General features: G+C 34.5%; 1 protein-coding gene across 1 annotated transcript in view; it reads right to left on the bottom strand.

Moving 5' to 3' along the window:
* Positions 1 to 5,202: 5,202 nt before the first annotated feature.
* The window catches only part of CDH7 (cadherin 7), a 124,078-nt gene continuing 106,284 nt past the window's right edge, over positions 5,203 to 22,996 (bottom strand). The window contains exons 11-12 of the mRNA XM_014055044.2: positions 16,910 to 17,161; positions 5,203 to 10,682 (exon numbers count right to left, since the gene is read on the bottom strand). Coding sequence (XP_013910519.2) covers positions 10,189 to 10,682; positions 16,910 to 17,161 — 746 coding nt within the window. The 3' untranslated portion in view covers positions 5,203 to 10,188. The remainder of the gene's footprint in view (positions 10,683 to 16,909; positions 17,162 to 22,996) is intronic.

Here is a 22,996-nt window from a genome sequence, read left to right as displayed (position 1 = left end):
GCTTAAACACTGAGCAGAATTGCATTCTGAGCTGAATATTTCATAATTAAAAAAGTAACCAGCAATATAATGGTTAGAGCACTTTCAAATTCTGCTTGAACTGAAAATATGCTCCTGGCATATATAAGGTAACAGATACCTTCTTTAGAAAGCTTTGTAGCAGAATTTGAAATAAACTAGCTACACATTTCCAAGAACGTGAATTCAATGGATTGAAAGATGTGGTTGAAAGCTGTCTTTTCAACATACGATTTGCCCTTGGGCTAGTTGAGGCTAGAACCTGATTATTGCAAGAGAAGAGAGAAGATAAATAATGGCATGTTCTGGCCATGAGCAACTTCAGTGTTCATTGTTGCAATACTTTCATCTCATTGGTCTATTGTGCAGCCAATTTGTCTTTCATCCAAAATAAAAAGTGCCTCTTCAAAAGCTTTCTCATCTCATGTTTGATGGAATTATAAGATAACTATTTCAAATCCTATTAGATTTGCTAATAAGACTAGCCCGCTGTTCTATTCTTGATTTACATGGAAAAATAACTGGTGTGTAATTAGAAATGTTCCTGAAAAGCTAAATTTAGATTTCAATGACAGCAATTCAGATATTTGGATGGTGATCAATGTATTAGATCTAATGTTAGGTTCATGTGGAAGATGAAAATCGTTTCCTTAATTGCAAAAATACAACATCTGCATATGTTCTCATATTTACTCCAATAATGATTTGAGAATGGAGGCACTCATTTAAGTTTTGGGGAAGAAATTACAATGGTGGGAACTACTCAGTTCTGCAAAAAGGACTCGTGAATATATATTGAATGATACAATTAGCAGCCAAAGAGCTCAAAGGGAAAAAAATATGGCTAAAGTTAAACAGGCCTTTTATGTAACTGAACTTTGAGTCAACCCAGTTAAGAAACACAATTTATCAGATATTCAGCTATAATTGAAAATTGGACCATTAAGATTCTGAGCTTCCATAGTTTATCAGATAAACAGTGTACTGCAATACTATTTGCACAGCTATAGTCCACAATAGTTTTCATTAAGTGGGTATACTACCTGGATTAAAATAGTATCTTAAACATCCTGTTTTTTTTTACTGACTAGAAAGTTCCCCTCAAGATAGATTTGTTTGTTTGTTTGTTTGTTTGTTTGTTGTGTAAAATGCTGTAACAATTGTGATTTCCCACCATACCCCCTTTGTATTGTATACTGCCATGGCAGCCACTAGTTCTATAAACAGCATCTGCCTTCCTGCCTAAAACTGCTTTACAATGCAGCTCAGAGAGAACAATTCTCTTAGGCCCAGTTTTGACCTTGAAAATATCTGTTCTGCTTTCACTGAAGTCAATTGATGCTAGCTCTCTGCACATAAAGACGCTTGCTCCTTATAACAACTCCTCCTTCTGCTATTTCAAGTTATGTGTGTGTGAGAGAGAAAGAAGGAGGAGGAGGAGGAAGAGGAGGACATATTATGCAGCCACTTTTATTATAATGCCACATTAAACTGTGGTCAAGTATGCAAGGTAAGCAATTGCTACTGATCTCTATTGTAGATGCTCCTTAGATGTGTTAGGCTTACTTTATGCACCTTTCAGAGCACGGCCATAATGGCCAAGCAAACACGGAACTGATTGTTCACTTTATGCAATAAATGAATTGAGCAGAAACATTATATTTGCATTATTATTATTACATTAGAATTGTCTACCGACACATTGATTTTTGAGACATCTTTCTGGGTATATACTGAAATCCCAACAGTTGTCACTTTCTTTATGTGCCATCAGTGGAATTGGCACAGTGGGAAGGATGCTAAGCAAATACCTACTGGGAGCAGTTCCACACACTGTGTTGAATGTCACAATTTCTCTCTTTTCTCCAATCTACCCTCACTGGCTTTCTCTTTTCTTCCATGTGTTTGGCTTGTTTCCTCTGTTTTTTTTTTAAATTCAGCCTTACTGCGAACATCTCAGACATGTTCCCCTTTCCATTCACTTCCTATATAATTGGCTATACTGCAGAGTTTCTCCACCTAAGCAACATTGAGAAGAATGGATTTCATCTCCCAGAATTCCCCAGTCTGCATTGGCTGGGGAAATCTGGGAGATAAAGTCCACACTTCGTAAAGTTGCTCAGGTGAGAAACATTGTAGTAGTATGAAGTTGCAGTTATACTCATCACCTTTATTTCCCTAGACGGCTTTGAGGGAAGGGAGGAAGAGCAAGGACAAGACCTCTCATTAAACTAAAATAAGGTTATTTCTTTGAATTTGTGGACTCTCCAGGCTGTGAATGACTTGGCTAGCCCTTGTAGTTTTATTTAAATAGTAACGCTGATCACTACATTTTTATGTGAAGAGGAAAGGCATTTTAGGATATTCCTAATATTTTTCCGAGGTGACAAGTTCCAGAAAGCTTCAATTAAGAGAGGTTAGCAAGCTGTTTTTCAGGCAGCCAACTCTCAGTTACTATATTCTTTCCAAGGGACAACCACACTTTACTTGTTTCTATTTTCAGCAATCTTCCACAAGAACTATAAAATACATTTGCTACTAATAATACTGTCTTTTTCCACCCACATTGCAATACCTATTTTTGCAAGCAACCTAAGGAACCCAAGGACATCAACTCTATGAGATTAAGTGCACTATACTGACAGCTATTAAATTTTGCCATTAAAGCATCCTTGCCAGAGAGTCACATAGAAAAAGAGCTTTATACTTATTAAGTTGCAATGAAATAAAAGCTCATCTATATAAGGAGAGATGAAAAAGTAATTAAGAGACTGGTGGAGCATTCAGATGTTATTTTCCTATCTTTATTTTTTTAAAGGATCTAAATGGCTCTTTCATATCCTTCCCTTTGGCTACATTGCATTATTTTGCAACCATTTAACTAATAGTCCATACCATCCTGCTAATGTGTGGTATTTTTCAGGGTTGTGTAGCTAGATAGCTGTATGGATAGATGATAGATTGATGATAGATAGATAGATAGATAGATAGATAGATAGATAGATAGATAGATAGATAGATAGATAGATAGATAGATAGAAGATGAGAGAGGGGGAGGGAGGAAGAGAGAAAGAGAGTTTTAAAAATTCTGGTTCAACTTGAATGGTCTAATGGTATCTCCAGTTTTTGGTTTGATATCATATCTACTCAGAGTTGATAAATAGTTAGTCTCAACAAGATATTGCACTATACAGGTAGCCTTCGACTTACAACAACTACAACACTGAAAAAAGTGACTTTATGAGCATTTTTCACACTTACAATCATTGTAGTGTTCCCATGATCATGTGATCTAAATTCAGATGCTTGGAAACTGACTCATAGTTGCAATATCTTGGGATCATGCGATCAACTTTTGCGACCTTCTGACGAGCAGACCAAAGGGGAAGCCAGATTGACTTAACAATTGTGCCACTAACTTAACAACTGCAGTGATTCACTTAACAACTGTGGCAAGAAAGGTTGTAAAATGGGGCAAAATTCCCTTAACAACTCTCTTGCATGGAAACAGAAATGTTGGGCTCAATTGGGGTTGTAAGTCAAGAGTTACCTGTAATTGTGCCAGAAAGCGCTAAAGCAGTCATAATACATTTTGTGTCTGAATGTGTGTTTTAGAGAGACAGAAAAATGGATTTTGAGCTGATTTGTTCCTTTTATATTTGTTTTACCTTTGTTAAGTGTCCAATAAAGTGTGTGTTACAAAGGTGATGTAGATATCATGTGTATAAAAGATATCTGGGTTTGTTTTGCTTGTTAACAATAGGTTATATTAAAAGGGGCTTAGAACCATATCAGAGCCCTTTATTCAGTTTATGAGGGCTATCAGTCCTGTTAAAACAATGTTATTTCATTTATAGTAACAAACATGGAAAGTGGTGAAATAATGCTGGGAGAAGCACAAGAAGCAGAAAAAAATCATATCCAGTGACCTGAATGTCTTACAAGGGTGAAGCTAGAAAGAAGGGCGGGGTGGGGGTTGCAGTTTAATCCAGGAGTGGGATTCAGACGCTTTGGACTGGTTCAGGTGAACCAGATGTTAATTTTAATCTGGTTCACTGAATTGATAGTTACAAGGACGGGCTGACCTTGCCCACCCCACCCTGCTCTGCCCAACATCCCAGGAGTTTCCACGTAACCTGTTCATTATGCCATCAAGGGAGAGTGAACAACAGGCCTACTAGAAGTACTGGAAGTCCGGAAACAGGTCCATTTCCTCCCTCCAGAGCCCAGGGGAGGCTGTTTTTGCCCTCCAGGAGGCTCAGGGAAAGTCTACAGAACCTGGGTAGGGTGAAAAAAGGACCTACAGGAAGTACTGGAAGTTGGAAAATGGGCCTGTTTCTGGCCTCCAGAGGGTTTCCAGAGCCTGGGGGAAGCCATTTTCGCTCTCCCAGAGGCTCACAGAATGCCTCTGGAGCATGGGGGGGGGGGCAAAAATGCCCCCCTCCTCCATGGTGGAGGAAGCCTACAAGGCCATGTCCTCACGGCCATGCCCAACCAGCAACCAGGCAGAGAACTAATTTTTTTTAGCAGCGTTAAAGCAGCGTTTAGCGTTTTTTAGCACTAAAATTGTTCAATCCCACCCCAGGTTTGATCCATATGTGGATTCTGGATGCTTGAGGAAGACCAAGAGATAAGAGGTTCACTCATTGTGACTTGATGGCATCAATATCTTTCTTCTGTCTCAATTGGGAACAATAAGGAAGAGAAAGGAACCCATTGAGGGTTTTTGGGACCACCAGCCCTTTCTCACTTCTTTCCTTCCATCTGTAGTGAAAATTCTGTTTGTTAACAGAGCAACAGCAGCACAACCCTGGTTACTTATATGTTTTAGCAAGATCAGGACAGAACATCGTGGCTGTGTTCAGAAGTAATCTCAATTGCATGAATTTGGAAGATTATCACATATTGTCCTAAACTATATTGTAGTTTCTTTGAATACAACTTAACGCGCTATGTGAGCTCAGCCTTTGTAATTAGTAATGTAACTATAATTTGTAAACCATTGGTTATGGACAAGCATTCCATGCAAACTCCAGATGATTTTTTTTCAACTGCCATTTTTAAACATATCATGGCTTAGCACTTTTTTTAAAGGAAGGTGAAACATCAGTGCTACTGATTCCAACAATGTGATGGAATTATACATTTTCCCTGCCAATGGAATATAAGCAAAGGAAAATAACATTTTTAAAAAATACGATATGGCTAGCAAAAAAGTACACGTTACAGAGTAGAAAATAATTTTTGCGTTCTTTTATATATTACAGGTATCAGCATTAGAAATTGTGACTTTGGCCCAGATTTTAAACAGAACTAATCCAATAGAGTTAACTCTGAGATTCTGAACTTGCTCAAACTTGGCAATGCAGTCTCAGCAAAAATGACTTGCATAAAAATGTGCACATTCTTTAAAAAAAAGTTGGGTATAAAAGTGCAAATGTAAACTTAATGTGATGTACAACTGTTCAAACATGTACTGTGTTGCATGTGAAATAAATGCAAAGCTTGCACACTTTTTTTAAAAATTATAGAATAATTTTGGTGGAATAGAAAATCCTGGAAAACGAGACAGACAAAATATAAATATAATGATCGTATACAAAACCATAGTTAATTTTAGTCTAATTAATATCAGCAGAAGTCACAAATGTTACTTATATTTCATTTTAACAGTTCATCTATTGATACACTATGGTAATATGTTAATATCTAATGCATAATTTTGTATTAGGTCAGAAATTGATTTTGCTACAAGAATTGTGGATGTCTATTATGGCATAACAAAATAACAAGATGTACAACAAACTAAGAAAAATAATGCATATTGCACACTTCATTGATAATTACTCATCAGATCTATAAAAACAATTTAAAAACTGGTTTCACATGATGTAGCTAAGCACCACAATTCAACAATTGCTATAGGTGCATAATCTGATCACACATGGATCCTCACTTATGAGCAATTTCCCTCTCATTCCAATGGATGAATCTGGAATACTTGAGATGGAATCTATTTGTAACAAACTGGAATTATTTGTTACAGGATCCATTCAAGGTATATGCCCCAGAATAATTTAAAAACTAACTAAAATATTTGTAATGAAGGTGTGTGTGAGAGAGATATAACCAATGGTAACATTGAAGGGTTTTTAATGCTTCAGGTAGTATAGATTGGGTAACAAAAAGAATAATGCTCTCAATATTTTATAGAAATAATATCATACAGCTTTATATAAAAAAGAATAAGAGAGGAAAATTTGTACATTATAGTGATTTACTCTGAACTGATATATGTTAAAATCTAAATGCAAATATATTGACCAAGAGTAACACAGATTTGAAAGTATAATTCTATGCACGTCTCCTTAGAAATAAGTCCAGTTCATCAATAAAGTTAACTTTAACTTTATTAAAGTTAACTTTAACTGTATTAAAGTTAACTTTAACTTTATTAAAGTTAACTTTAACTTTATTAAAGTTAACTTTAACTTTATTAAAGTTAACTTTAACTTTATTAAAGTTAAATTATTTATTTATTTATACATTTATACATTTATTTAAATACATTAATACTTTAATGTTTGACCAAGTAAGAATACACAGGACATAACTAAAGATTCTTGTTGACTATGCTCAATGGGATTTTCCTTCTTTTTTTTTTTAAGGATGTCAGCTAAGAAATCAATTTTGAAGGTCCCCTGAGTTTAAGTAGGAGTTTGCCACATGACATGATAGACTATTATTTGAGAAGCACATGCCAAACCTCACCTTGGATATATTGATATGTAATTTAATTGCATAGTTCTTTGGATTCTGGTCTTGAACTAGAATATTTTTTGTCTAATAACAAGGTGATTTTTTTTACAAGATCTTCTCATACAACAGCTACATAACTCCTGCAGTTCAATTAGTTATTGATAGTTATTGAGTTTTATACAGTTATTTTTTTTAACTTTTTATTGAAATCTTACATTTGTGATGAAGAGTTAAGATATTTTTTGAGTTCATTACAAAATATTCATATATGAATGGTTATATGTCTACTAAATTATGAAACAATGATTGTCTACAAAAAAGTTACCCAAGGTAAATAATTGTGTTTCTGCATGGTCAAACTTTATTCCTTAATGAAGCTGAAGGCCACTTTTAGTTCATTGACACTGCTGAGCTGCAAGAATTACAAAACCTTAAGGGGATTTCCCTTCAGTTCTTGATGCCGTCTAGATTCATCCATCATAAGCATTGTATAAAAGAAACCATTTCATATTGAAAAATATGGTCTCTAACCTAGGTTTTCAAAAAGGCAGACGAGCCTTTCTATAGTGGTACTTAACTTTCTAGGTGAAGGCACAAATTTTTCTTAGACAGTGCCCTGATTTTTGTATATGTTCTTTCCAGTTCAGTAAGTAGAGAATAAAACTGTGTAATAGTCCAGCTATATTAATGGCTTTTATATATAAGAAACTTCTTAAATTTTAAAGGGCCAATATTGTTTTGGACCAGATTTCAAAATAGTCTTTGTGGAGGTACAGAATAACAATTCTGGAAGGGACCTTGGAGATCTTCTAGTTCAAACACCTGCTCAAGCAGACGACCTATATCATTCCAGAAAAATGGATGTACAATTTCTTCTTTAAAATATCCCGTAATAAACCACTCACAACTTCTGGAGGAAGCCATTCCACTGATTGCTCTCATTGCCAGGAAATTTCTCCTTAATTCTAGGTTGGATCTCTCTTTGCTAAGCTTCCATCTGTTATCTCTTGTCTTGTTCTCAGGTGTTTTGGATAATACATTGATTCCCCTCCTCTGAGACAGCTTCTCAAATATTGGAAGACTGCTATCATGTCACCCACAGTCCTTGTCTTCATTAGATAGACATTCCCAGTTCCCTCCTTCATCATATGGTTTAGCATCTAGTCCCCTAAGCATCTTTGCTACTCTTCTCTGCACTCTTTCTAGAGTTTCAATAAGTTTTTTGTATCATGGTGACCAAAACCAGACATAATATTCTAAGTGTAGTCTTAACAATGTAGTGTAAAGCAGTATTAACGCTTCATGTGATCTTGATACTATCCCTTTGTATAAATATGGTATGTGTCTGTAAGTCATATATATCAAGCTACCACACAATCTTGGGGAAAAGATGTGGCTGCTTTAAAAAGTCATGGATGTTCATGTTTTTGTGTGCTCTGAATGTTTTGGAATCACATCTGAAGGGATACACATCCCTACCATTCTTCTTTAAAGTGCTTCAGAGCATATTAGGAATTTCAACAATTACTCCCTGATTTGATTTTCTATTTGTTTATCTGCCTTTAAGAATTGGCTTGACTAGCTCATGTGTCTATATAAATTAAATTTAGGTAAGAGTCAAGCCATTTGCTTCTTGATTCAGAAATGCTCATATAAGAACATGCTCCAAATTTCTCCATTCTAGGGAGTTCATAATATCTTCTAGAGTTTTTGCTACAAGAGCTGTAGCTATAATTAATGTTTTCAAAACTGGTCCTTGTTAAAGAAAAGAGAGGGAGGGTGAAGAGAGAGAGAGAGAGAGAGAGAGAGAGAGAGAGAGAGGGAGAGAGAGGGAGAGAGAGAGAAGAAAACAAAGTATTAAAATAAAGCACTATTCTACTTCAATCCATGTCTTATTTTCTAATAACAGCTAAATTATAAATATTGCCTGAACCATAAAAGTTGTCATATTCTAAGAAATCCTGCACCAACCTCCCACCCCCTACTATTATTTTAATGAACTGCAGTATTCATCCTTCAAGTTTGGCACACCTGAACCAGTATAGAAATGATGCGTTATGAAGTGACCTCCCTGGAGAAAAATGCTTCTGTGACTTGTGAGTATCTGAAGACAGAATTGGTGCTAATCATATCATGCTGCTTAACATATGAAAGAAATGTAAAAAGAGTACTTTTCTGTGATTCCACAGTAGCAAAGAGGTAGGGAATTTGATAGAAGGAGCAGGTTTGTTTAAATTGCCGAAGCACATAGAACAGATGACCTTGAAAAACTAAAACTTCCATTAGAGACAATCCTGGCTGCATCTGTAGTCTCTTTTGAAAATTCAAAGTACAAACACTTTATTCAAAAATCTCAGACATTGTAATGGCTCAGAAGAACAATGACAGCCATGTGTCCTTGTAGCAGTGTTCCTCTTGGAGAGATGAATAGCTAGCTCAATTGCTTTACTATAATTTCTCTATTTCCATGCTTCATTTCCTTCATGTAGCTGAGACTGGAGGGAAAAAACAGCATGTTCCCAAGTATCTAACACCACAATGCATATAACAAACCTGAATGTAAATGGAGGTCAGAACTCCAAAATGAACATACCTCTACATGTCAACATTTTATTTTTAAAAAATGAAAAAAACTTCTGTATGAATCAGAAGACATCATATTAATATTAATAATAATCAAGATATAGACAGCAACTTTCCCCCCATACCTACATAGGCATCACAAAACTGTGAGAATCACGTTCCATCTTTTCAAATTCACATTTCCTGCAAACAATTGTAATAAGGCAATGGCATATTTTGCAGATTTTCAGAATAGGAACTGCAGTCTATTTTCAGAATTACCCAGATATTTACAGATATAGATTTTTTTGGACTTAGTAGCCTTTGAAACAAATAGAAGTCACTGTGTTGGATTGTTTTGAGCCAGCAACTTGCATGCAACACTGCAAATGAAAGATGAAACCTTGCATTAATAGTATACAATATATTGTAATACTATTTTAAATGGTAAATGAACTTGTTCCCCATTCCTTCACTAAGCAGAGACTCTGAAGTCTCAACCCAGCAAAACTCAGAAGGCATCTACAGGGTATCATTGGCTCATTGAGGTCACAGTGCAGTTACTTACTCTTAGAGGTTAATTGCCTCTGCAGGTATATGAGATATGAGGGTTGCTATCTATTTGTATATGGCCAAGCATCTTAATTTTACCAAAATGCCATTTGATGCTCACTATTTGTTGTTCAGTGCAGTTCCTTGGACAATTTTCAAATTAAGATAAGCTTCACTGAGTCAAAGAAAAAAAAGTTTAAAAAAAGATGGAGAAATATTTACAGATTTTTCTTAGTCCAGATACTGAGTTTCTCTTTCCTTTTTCCTTTAGTGCATTGTCATAAAAAAGTTCAAAGGCTATGAATACAAATTTTCTGGTCCAGTTCCATACATATCTGCAAGCCGTTTGAAACGAGGCCCCCAGTCACTGAGGTAATCATAATTCTGATCAGAGTTTGAACTGACCGAATCTAAAGAGCTGAGTGACTCAGCCACTGAACCGTTTCCTTCAAATGCATATGTCTGGAGGGAATCATATGGTGGAGCGCAGGGATCCACATCAGCTTCTTTTAACCTTTCCCAAATAAATTCCCGAAAAATAACATTATCAGGGATGCTTTTAAAAGATGGTCTGCTCAAGAACTGGATCTCTGGAGTCACATCCCTCCTGATCTTGGTATCACGAATGACGTTGAGGTTCCTCAGGGCAGCCATATCAAATGCTTCGGTATCCTCCTCTCCACCTCCTTCATCATCATATCGGACTATATTTTCCCTGATATCTCTCTCTTCGTCTAAAATAAGAGGCTCTTTTTTCCGTCGCCTCATTGAAACAATCAGCAAGACAAGCACTGCAATGGAAAAAGTAAAGTTTTAAGCAAAGTTGAATCAAGCTAATCCCCAATTCATTACATTCCCCATTCAGAGTAAAACTATTTATAAATTATGCAAGATAAAGAGTTTTCTGATGGTTACACAATAAGGTTTGTTTGGGATTCCTTATAGTTCCTTAAAGTGGCTTTAAATGCTTTTAGACATTAAAGAATCTATTATTATGTTCATTCTGATTTAATGTCATCATATGTATTGTTTATTTGGTACAGATTGCTAAAACATACGTTTAAAAGCAAATTCAAGTTGAAAATTACAGCCTCTCAGCCATTAACTGTAGAGACCTTTTTCTGAACTCTTAATTGCCCAAACGATAAAAGCATGTTTATAAACTCTCTATGTGCACTCTAACTGTCAGGGTTTGGGAAGTTAACTCTATTATTGAAATCTATGAGTACAGATTATTGATAAAGTATCAGATCCTTGATTGGAAAATTCAGTGTTGTTAAATAATAGCTGTTATTTAACAACTTTTGTGGTTCATGCATTAAAAGCATTATAACACAGAGCACTTTGCTTTAACATGCAGAATACCTATCATGGATCTGGGGATTTTTTTTGCAATAAGAAACCATAAAGATTTTGATATTTATTGGTCCAAATCACTTTACTGGATAACAACATTTTTTTGACATTTCTAATATTGAAGATAATTTTTTGGTGGCTTTAGAGATAAGATATTCACAGAATTACTGAAAAGACTTAAATACTTAGTCTGTATATACCCATTTAATTATTTGCTGGTGATATTAAGAATCAATAAAAACATAATCCAATCACACCACTCAAATTTAAAATTACACAACACATTTATTTTTAAGGATGACTTTGCTAAAGATCTAGTTATACCATTATGCAAAATAAAAAAACAAAACATTATATTATACATTTGTATTAATTAAATATTCATAAACTCAATCGACATATTAAGGAAATCCATGATAATCCAAATTGCAATGGGTTCTTTTTAATAATGACCTCTTGTGTTTTCGCAATTATCATTTTCACAATGTAAAATAATGGCTCTTAATGTACTGTAGGTGCAAAGAATTGAAAAATTGATCTTAACATCTATAATTACTACACTAAATACATTTTTTCCATAAAAGAACATGTCAATGGTTGTACAGAATGAAAAGAAACCTGGAATAAAATAAAGATGACAGCTGGCACATATTTTCCATATCAATTGGAAAACAAAAAGTTACCGTAGGGGTTCATGGAGTAACTATATAAGACTGGTAGGATTCATATCAGCCTTCAAGTTTTATAAAATGAAAAAATAATATATTTATGACATATTTCAAATCCACCCCCCCCCCCCCCCAAATGGATCTGCTAGGCTTTTCTTTCTTTTAAAATTACTTTTGGCTATTCTAAGTTACTAACTATGCCATGTAGCAAGCAGTTAATCTGTTCATTACACCAGTGAAAATGTATTTTCACACTGTGACATGTTCAACAGACTTTATCTGGGGAGTTAAATACCTGCTAATAAGTGCAAAATATATGAAACTTAGTAGATTTATCTGCTGAGAGGTACAATAAAAAGCAAGATAAAAAAGAATGTTTTATGCAGCTTTGCCTTACACAGCTCATGATTGCTTGAAGCCAAACAAAAAAAAAGTCCTTTGAAATGTTAAACAATTTAGCATATAAATGACTTTAGGAGAATATTAATTTCTAATAACTTCAACTGCTCTTGCACAATAATTTTTAACCTCTATCCGAATAAAAGCTGTAAGAACAGCCATGCAAAATCCGTGGAAATGTTTGAAAAACTAGCCAATTTTGCTTCCAATGTACTAATTGCTGGATTTGAATGGGAACTATTATAGGACAGAGTTATAAAATTAACAATGATGACATGTTTGAAAAAAAAAAAAGACCAATATCAGCCAACACCAGTTTTAAAATAAAATATAGCTATTTTAGGGTGTTTTTTTTTTTTTTTTTTAGCAGAAAGGCGACAAAGAATTTGAGGTACTTTAAAGGCTAACAGTTACATTAATCGTCCTTTCTCACCACTATATTCTTGCTAGAGGATTGTGATCATACGTTTAGCTTGTATAAAAATAAACGTGTATGCTTTTATAATACTGGGATTCTTATTAGTGTTAGGCTAAACAAATAATGAAATTCACCGTACAAAATTCTTTTAGGCTTCAGAACAAAATACTCCAAATTTGTTTTCAGCTAACTTACAAATTATTTGCGACCTGTCTTCACCAAAACAAAGATAACCGAGGAAAAGGAAGAAGGAACCCAAGGGATAAATATGTTATAATCTAATGTGTCTCCAGCTTTTATTTACATGGACTTAAGGGCACAAGAGTTTTCTTGGAAGGATACCCATAGTCCAAGAGGACAGGAAGGAAACCTTATCCCCAAACTTACACCTTTGTTTAAATAACGGCAAGAGCAGGATAACAGTTATGCAATAAAAGTTGCTTTTTCCAAGTCAGGAACATATCCCATAAGAAGGCCAATTGAATAGGGCTGGGTACTTATTGCTGAGTACTAAGTGTGAAAAACAGTCATAAGTCATTGTTTTTAGTGCTGTTGTAACTTCAAACAGTCACTAAATGAACTGTTGTACATTAAGGATCACCTGTTCTTAATACATTCACAAATATTAAATGCTTAAGAAAGTCATTGAAGTTTCAATTCTAAATGGTAGTCAGTCTAAACTCACTGAAGCATGTTCTGAATGGAAGATTGTTGATGTTATTGAAGTCTAACTGCATAATAGTGTTCCGTATATGATTAGCGTATATGCTACCTCCACTGGTTTAATATGAATATGCCAACTTTGTAGATCATTTTAAGTGCTGAAAGAGTCTACTTATCTCTGCTATTGTAACATTGTTTCCCACAAAATACAGCTTTGACTTGCTAGCTAGCTACCCAAAATCATATCTTCATTTCTATTTCTTACATTTTAGTTTAACTTACATAGTGTTTTTTTAATCATTGCAACAAAGCTTTTACTGATTGCTCAATAAAATGCAAGTTCTAGATGTGAATGATTGGTTTATTTTAGATTTATATATGCATGCATTTATTTATTATTGACATATTGTTTTATGCCAATAGAAGAGAATATCTATAGTTCAGTGCTGAACTGTTGAGTTCCTCGTGCTCTTTGAACTTGGTTGTTTCCTTATAGATGTTTCATTACCCAACCATTATTTGATTCTCCTAAACTGCTTTGAAAGGAAATATTGTATAAAAAGGCAAACCCTAAATAAAAATTAGATCCAAATTAAATACATGCAACCTAAAAGGTTCATGCAGAACTGCAAAAAGTCACCACACTGTCTTTATTAAAACAAAACAAAATCTAATAAGTTGTTCTTTCAAACTTTGAGGCTGAAAAGGTAAAAACTATGGCACAAAACTAGAGGTAATTTTTTAAAAAATCCTACTCCATAGAAATACAGTCCCTTGTATTGTAATACAATGACCTTTGTTCTCAGAAACCATTAAGTTCAATCCATAGTTACAAAAATTTACTTATTCCTGATCTGAAAAAGAACTTTACATGACCTTCTACAAATCAGGTATCCTATGTGAAATACTTAAGCAGCTCTGGAAAGTAGGTGAACTACACTGCATCATGTTCAAATATAATAAAACTTGGTGGGAAGAAAATATGGAAAAAGAGTTATTGATATGCACAAAATTATAACTAGAATATTAAGCAGTTATTCTTATGCTTCTTTGATATTAACTGAAAAAAGTATACTGCAGCTGCCATATTATTTTCAGAGACATTAAAAATTTTCTTCATTTCTCTTAAAAAATTATGTACAGTGTAAATGAAATGACACACATCATAACAATTTTCATATGATTTTGCAAATTACTAAATAAGTTTTAGGCATTTACTTATGTTTTAGGCAAATAATGTAAAATCAGATTTCCATCTTGACTTACAGGTAAAGTTTTCAACTACTGTGTAACATAAGTTTACAGCAAATTTTGAAACCTGGAGTCATTCCACTATGCTGGATTTGCACGGCAGTAACATAAGCAAGAATACTTTGAATGATGTTGGAATTGTTTAGAAGTATGGATTTAATCTTTATTCTATATCTAATAAGTTATACTGTCTTCAATATAACTTGGAGTTCTCAGCAAAGTTGAATCTGCCTTCAAATCTGCTTTAGTGCCAGTTGCATTTCTAGATTTAATATATCAATTATGAAAAGTGTTTGTGAGCTTTAATAAGGTAAAGGGCCATATGAAGATCTGAGTCTTTTCCTTTTATCATTACTCAGCACAATAATTACAGTGCTTGGTAAAGTACTGTCATCTTAACTTTTACACCTAATATTTTTGGTGAAAACTGTTTTTAAACAGAAAGGAAAACAGAAAGTTAAAAAAACTGAAAGTTAGAAACACTTAGAAAGCTAGCAGAAAAAGCTAGGAAAAGGAGTTTCAATTCTGAAAAAGCAAGAGTTATAATGAGATCTGAATTTGGCACACCTGTTGAGAGTTAATTCTACACAGTGAGCAACCAGATCAAAATAAACCTTATCACTGTAAAAAGAAGGGACAAAAAGGAACAAATAAATCCCCCAACAAAGAAAAGGAGCATGTTCTCTATCATTTAGGGTGGAGATAAAAATTAAATGTAAAAATAATTTATTCCTGTATTTATAAATAAGGCTAGTTCCATAATTAAGAGTAAATTCTGGGATATTGTCTTTCTACTTCCTTCAATAAATATTACTTATCCTTTGATTTTCCTATGGGCTTATCTAATTGGTTCCAGCCCACCTACCAGATAAAGCCTGAAAGAGCCTAGCTGTAAATACATGTCATTTTCTTAGCATAGTTTTATATTTTACTACAGGGGCAATTTTTGACAACCAGGAAGAAATAGCGATCTCCATGAAGAAATGGGCATATCAAAATATTAGTGATGTTACCGTTTTCTCATCAAGTCCTTTCCAGACTATTTGAATTGCTATGTTTGAGAAAAGAATGTATTTTTAAATATTCTTGTAAATCTATAAGTGGATTTCTTCCATTCCATATATAATTGTTTTGTTTAAGAACTAATTCTAAGCAAGCAGAATTCTATAATGCCCTTTGACATGAGGAGATTTATGGAAATAGATCATACAGATGGTGATTGGAAGTTTCTAGTGTGTGATAGGGCTGTGAAAAGTTTCAGTTCAAAGTTTATTATATAAATGGGAATGATTTCATAAATAGAAAATGCAAAATGTTCTCCAGTAAAATAGGTATTTTAGATTAACTTTGTACAAACTCTATTTGTCCAGAAATATCAAGACCTAAGCAAAGCCATAATTACAAAATAAATAAAACACTGGATAATAACTGAATAAACATACATTACCACAGTTCAGAGCTTACTGTCTACACTTAAGAGATTGTAACCCATTTTAGTGCTTCCTTAATATATTGCTTTACTACCATTTTGCTAATGTAATTTAGTTCTACGTGATCAGTTTTTTTAAAAAAGAATAGAGCACACATTTTGAGTCTAAAATTTGTACATTCACATAACTTCCAAATAAACTAATCTGTGATCAGTTTTGTAACAATCATAGATTTTGATGGCTTTGTATGAGATAAAAATAAGACTGCATAAGCACATGTTATATGCAGTGTAAAATGACCTGATAAGAATTCTGGCTTCTTTCAAATTCAGTTCACATTGTTGTGTCTGTCTTTTAAATGTTCAACTGGCTGCAGGATATATGAAAAAATGTTTCCTCCCATTATCGAATTTCCACCCAAGGTCATCAGATATCATTACCATGAAAACTTGTGAAACACTGTTCCATCGATTTAAACACAATAACACCACTGCCTGATTTTTGATAAGTCTAAGATTTCTTGCTATTTATTTTTGTAATTACACATCTTCATTTCTTGTGTTAACTGTTAGTCACTCTAAAAACACACCAAAAAAGTTACTTTTTTAAAAAATCAGACATTACAGGAATTAAATGTTATAAACATCTGAAGAGATATCAGATGCAACCACATCTACTGAGATGAAGAAAATCTGGACCTTTATATGAGATGATCTTAAAAACTATTTTAGCCCCTATATTTCTTGCAATAAAAAGGCATTGATTAAGAAGTGAAAATAACAGTATTTTGAAGGAAGATTGTTCCCTTCAGTGAAGAAACCACACAGACATACCTAGCAGTGTCAACACGCAAGCCAGGATTGCTATGAGTGCTCCAGTACTAAGTCCAGCTGGCAAGATGTAGGCCTCTGCATTACACGTTTGGGCAATGCCATCTGCATCGCAGTCACAGACTCGAATCGTGAGTGTATTGGTGCTACTCAAGGAAGGTGAGCCACTGTCTACAATGAATATTGGCAAATAATAAACGGATTGTTCTTGCCTTCGAAAGCCATTTCGTCTCGTAAGTATAGATGCTGTATTGTCTAGATCAAGGAAAAGATAAAAGGGAGACAACATTTTCTTAAAGAAAAACAAATCTTTAGATTTTTTAGATTAATTTTAATAGTATCTTAGTTTGACTATATATGTCTCATAATTTGAAAGTACAAAGCACAGTCCCTGGAAGTAAGCATAAAGACTGCAATGGCCCTTTGTAAATAGTTAATAAAAAGGTTTATTCCTAATCCCTCATTCTCATTTGCTAATTGAACTATGACAAACCTTCCATCGTTTCCTGATGGCAGACATGAAATTCTAAGTATTAATGCAACGGCCTAAGAAAAACAATTGAAAAAGTTAAAAGTTCTTGCTTCAACTATGCTAAGGATAGTGGAAAAGTGTCCTTAGATACGTTGTTAAATTCCCAGTAACCCTAGCCAGTTAATGGTTGGATGCTGAAAGCTTTAATTCAGTAATACCCAGAGAGCCATAATTTCCATCCGTGACTTATGACCATTATAATTGGTCTGAAATACAGTTCCACTCTAACACGTCCAAATAAAACTCCTTGGATTTTGTACTTGGCTCCTAACGTCAGATGGAAGTATGTAAGTCATGACATATATTTTGCCACTTGTTGTCTCCTGGCCCCGTTGGAGATCTATGATTCATGTTCCGCTTTTTGGAAATGCGGAGACTGCACATATAAACTGTATAATGCATATAGGAAAAATAGTGAAGACATGTATCACTCAAGAAAATTGCATATTCTCCAAAGAGCATCCCAGTGTCCAATTAAGAGTTCATTATGACACTCTTTAGGATTTTGACAGATGTATTACACAGAATATTTGGAGCAATTGCTATTATGTTCATTCGAGTCATTTTGCATGGACTCTTCAGGAGTGTTCTCTAGGTGGTTTGATCCAATTCATAAATGCCAGTAATGACAGTATATTGCAATTATACTGTCAAATATAGGTAAACAGAGGCAGAATAAGTAACCATTTTCTTCATTTGCTTCAACTTGTCTTTGTGATTATGGAATTGATCTTCTTCAGGCAGATCCCTACATTTTGCATGAATTATTCTTGGCTGTCCACTTACAGTAGGTGCCAGATCCAAGACACTGAAGTTAGAGCTCTTACACAGAACTACTGTATTTTTTGGAGTATAAGATGCACCTTTTTCCCTCAAAAAAGAGGGTGAAAATCTGGGTGCATCTTATACACTGAATACAGCATGTTTTTGTCTCCTGAAACTCCGCCCCTTCACCAAAATGGCTCTGCATAGCTTGTAGGAGGCTTTCAAGAGCTCCTGGGGGCTGGGGAGGGCAAAAATGAACCTTTTTTTACTCAATTTGCTCAACTCAGTCCCCAGGAACACTCTATAAGCTTCCTAATGCCTTTTTTGATTTAAAAAACATGCCTGTTTTTGTGAAAAACAGGCGTTTTTTGCTCATTTTTGCCCACCCCCAGGAACACTCTACAATCCTCCTAAGGGGTATTCATGCCCTTTTTTTTTGAAAAACAGGCCCTTTTGGGGAGGTTGCAGAGTGCAAAAACTTTTTTTTAAAAGAATTGCCTCTTCAAATCCTTGATGTGTCTTATACTCCGAAAAATTCGGTAATTTTAAAAAGTAACTTTTAGGCAGGAGGCCCAGAAGCACCCAGTCCTGACAAATGTAGGCAAAGTAAAAGGAGCTTTAACAAAGCTGCCAGCCCTTGGCACCATTAACATTAAAAAGAATCAGACAGCTTTTGTTTACTGTGGAAACCAGATTCTTTCACCTATGAAGCCTGATTTTGAAGGGAAAGTTGCCCATTGATAAGAAAAGCATTGCCTATTGTTGGCAAGTTGCCCGTGGTTAACAAAGCAGTATATAATAGCTTCCTTTTTTCTTTACCCCAGCAGTGTTATATTGTCCCCACTATTCTGGGTTTTGGTGGCAGAGATCTCCCTTAACAGTTTTGGCAGAAATGTTATATTTGTTTAATATGGGAGAATATACCCAGTAGTGTAAGAAGCAAGAGTAAGCAAAAGGACTAAGTAGTAATCACAACTGCAATGCTAAATTGGCAATGAAATAATAATAATAGTAGCCTCAACCACCTCCCTATTGTTCTCTAGTGATTATCCAATTGATCCCTTTTCTCTAAAAATACATGAGGGATTGGCTTTCATTATGATCCCCTTCTCAAATGATCTCCAAAATGGGTTGCTACTAATTTAAATAATACTTCTGAGTCTTTGCTTAAGGAGAAGGCTTGCAGGCAGAAATATTATGCAAAGACAACTGAGGCTGAAAAAAAAATGGTTTTATGTATGTGTGTGTGTGTGTGTGTGTGTGTGTGTGTGTGTGTGTGTGTGTGTATATATATATATATATATATATATATATATATATATATATATATATATATATACATACATACATACATACATACATACATACATACATACATACATACATACATACATATATATATATATATATATATATATATATATATATATATATCCCCGTGGAGATTCGCACCCTCACCACCCTCCAGGCCTTCCACAAAGCCCTTAAAACCTGGCTGTTCCGACAGGCCTGGGGCTAAAGAACCGTTGCCCCTATCTCGAATGGTATGATTGTTGCATGTTTTTAAATTATGTATTGTTTTGTGTTGTTAATTTGTCTGTATCCCCCTTCCCTGGTTTGAGTTGTGAGCCGCCCTGAGTCCCCCTTCGGGGGAAAAGGGCGGCATACAAATGAAATAAACATACAAACAAACATACAAACATACAAACATACAAACATACAAACATACAAACATACACACACACACACACACACACACAGAGGTCTAAGAGCAGTCTATATAATTAGTTGATCCCAAGGTTTTTTTTCCCTGACTGCTCTTAGACCTTACAATTGTAATCAAGTCATAACATAAGATCAAAGAAATTTTGGCTTTCTTATTAGCATCCCCCACCCATGAAAAAAAAATTAACTGAAAGCAAGACACATTTACTGTAATCATATCCTTATGTGGCTTGGACTAAAAATAAACTCTTATTCCCTCTTTAGAATAATCAAGTAAAAATCACTTGATCTTGCCTGCTGGCATAAGGCAGCATGCACAAAACACAATCAACCAACCAACCAAAACCTTAAATATGTTGTAATACAAATCTATTTATAAGTCCATCTTCTTTTCTCCATATTGTGGGCAAGTTAAAAGCTGCCAATGAAGAAAATGCAGATTGGATTTTGGACAGTAGTGCCAACACCTTTTTTTTTTAAAGGAAAGGTCCAGTAGTATTGAGAAGTTTGTCTCTTCAAGAAATATGGCTTAGATCCACAGTGATGGACTATTGTCCTATATCCAAAGTTCCTTCTTGGTTAGGTTAGGGTAAAGTGGTAGACAAGCAAATGCAAAGATTCTGGAAGAAAGGGATTATGTGATAGGCAGTAGGAATGTAAGACAGGAATGAGTCAGAAACTCCCTAAATTGCCCTCCCTGTTGTCCTGTAATTGGCTGTGTATGGTGGAAAAGCAACCATTATTACCCTGCTAGAAATTTTTCAACTTTCAGTTCTGTGAATAACAGCATATTTCTGGCTGTCAGTGAGATTTAGAATTGGGATGGGCTATTGGCCATGATTCCACCCATTTCCTGAGGAAGAAAGGTCAATATGCGGTTCCCAGGGCTTATTTCTCTTCCTCAGCTACATGGATGAGATAATCTGTTGAGTTATCATCAATATATTGATGATATGCTGATGAGTCAGATTTATACAGCGTCAGATTCAATCGAAGCAAGAAAGAATGGTTGTCGGTTCAGAATCTACTTTGGCTGTTCTTGGAAGTTTCACTCCCCTGAAAGTGCTGGCTTACAGTCCAAAGGATCCTCCTGGACTTCAGGTTTAGGCTGGCAAAGCTGTGGATACTATGTCCAGGAGAGCTTCTGCCAAGTAGTTGTGGTCTTATCTAGAAAAATACAGACTGATGACGGTCACTTATTCTCTTGCTACTTGTATTTGTACTACTGTAATTTACTCAACAAGGGTCAGCCCTTGAAAACCACAAAGAAACTTTAGCTAGTACCAAATACAGCCATCCTCGTGCTTAATAATATTGTGAAAACCTGGTATTATGTTTTGTTTCAAAGATTCAGTTCAAGGTACTGGTCATTGTCAATAAAATACTATATAAAACCATACTTGGTACTCATGGTTTATGTTTGAAATGTGAAATGGCTTTTTAAACAAAATATGCATATCAGCACATAATCAATATTTAATAAGCTCAAGAAAATACATTGTTGTCACAAATCTGAGTATATTCAAATTAAAATGTAAAAAATCAATCTATGTAGTCAGAAGAACATCTATCGGAGGATGATTCATTAATGTGAAAATATATCTCAAAAATTAAAATGAGTGCAAATGAATTAGAAATGCAAATTTTGAGTATTCATTTGTCCTTCACACAAAAATTACATTGCTATCTATTTAAAGAACTGCATTTGGAATCTAATAATAAAATGGCACCTGATTTATATTTGAAAACTACTCTTTAAAATGATACATAAATCAAATAAATATTATACTGAACTGATTTTCAATCTTCAGGATCAGGGCTAAGCAGATACAAGAACAATTAATTTTGATAATGGAACATATCTAAGCTCTTCAAATGAGGTCATAGCAAAGATTTCAGTTTAGATACGAAAATGGGTAATGAATTTAATACAGGCAGATAATGGGGGTTTTTTGTAAAAAAATCTGCCAGTTTTAACATTTTAAAACTAAAATATATCTTATTTCTGGAAGACTTTGTATTATATATTCAATTATAGTAGGCATTTATTTTTTAACTATAATCCTCAGGTGATGGATTGTAAAACTACACGTTAGGATATTTTCTAAAAATAAACACAGTCTTCTACCAACAAATAAATAGCACATATGGAATATATACATCCTTGCTCTTATACAGTGCAATGTGTTGAGTAGAAGATTTTAGTGTTGGGCTGAACATAATCCTAAAACCAGATCCAAAGCAATGTCTAAAATGCCACATTGGTGATATGTTTTCCTTCTATTTTAAGGGAAGGATGGGGACATATCCAAAGGCCATAGCTGACCCTTAAACAAGTTGTTCTTTTCAGAAAATGTTGAGTGTGGCTTCTCATCCCCCAAAACATGTCCATCTTTAAGACAGAACATGAACAGATTTTCTAGTTTGAAGCACAACTCCAGTTATCTGAAGCATCAAAACAGTGATATGGAGTGCCTAATAACAATAGAAGAATTGACAGGGAAAGTTCAATAAGAGGGATTAAAAGGACAGCGTGACAACATAGTACAATAGAACAAAAAAGATATACAGTATAAGCAAAAGGGGAAAAGAACACCTGCATTCTTGATAGGGTGATAAACCTTAAGTCTACTAAACTTGGAACATCAATAATCCTGGAATCAACTGTAAACTACAAGGATTTTTCTCCTTCCGAACATCATTTACAGGCCAAGAACCAATATGTTTCTGGAGAATGAGTTAATCACATTCTTTTACCGATAGCTGCCTCATGGCTGAGACAAAATGTTTCCTCCAGGATTTTTCTTCAGTATCCAAATAAAACAATAAAACAAGATTAAAACTTTGCAAAACAATATTAATCTGTACCCATCAGGAATATAGGATTATTTTCAGGAGACTGAAATTACATTAATAGCCATAAATGTGGGTTTTTTAGCTCTTGCCTCCAATATATGATCGATGTGACACATATATTGCAAGAAATACGTGAGAAACTATCTTGTTACAAGTTTTTAAAAGTTTATTTCTTTTTATTTCTGGAGCCTGTAAATGAAAGCAATTTGGTT

This window comes from Thamnophis sirtalis, unplaced genomic scaffold (assembly GCF_051295495.1).
Source record: "Thamnophis sirtalis isolate CommonGarterSnake01/CBP01778 unplaced genomic scaffold, rThaSir2_p1.2 scaffold_2, whole genome shotgun sequence".
In the NCBI taxonomy this organism is placed as follows: domain Eukaryota; kingdom Metazoa; phylum Chordata; class Lepidosauria; order Squamata; family Natricidae; genus Thamnophis; species Thamnophis sirtalis.
The sequence above is the reverse complement of the archived record's forward strand: the minus strand, read 5'-3'. Positions and strand labels throughout refer to the sequence as shown.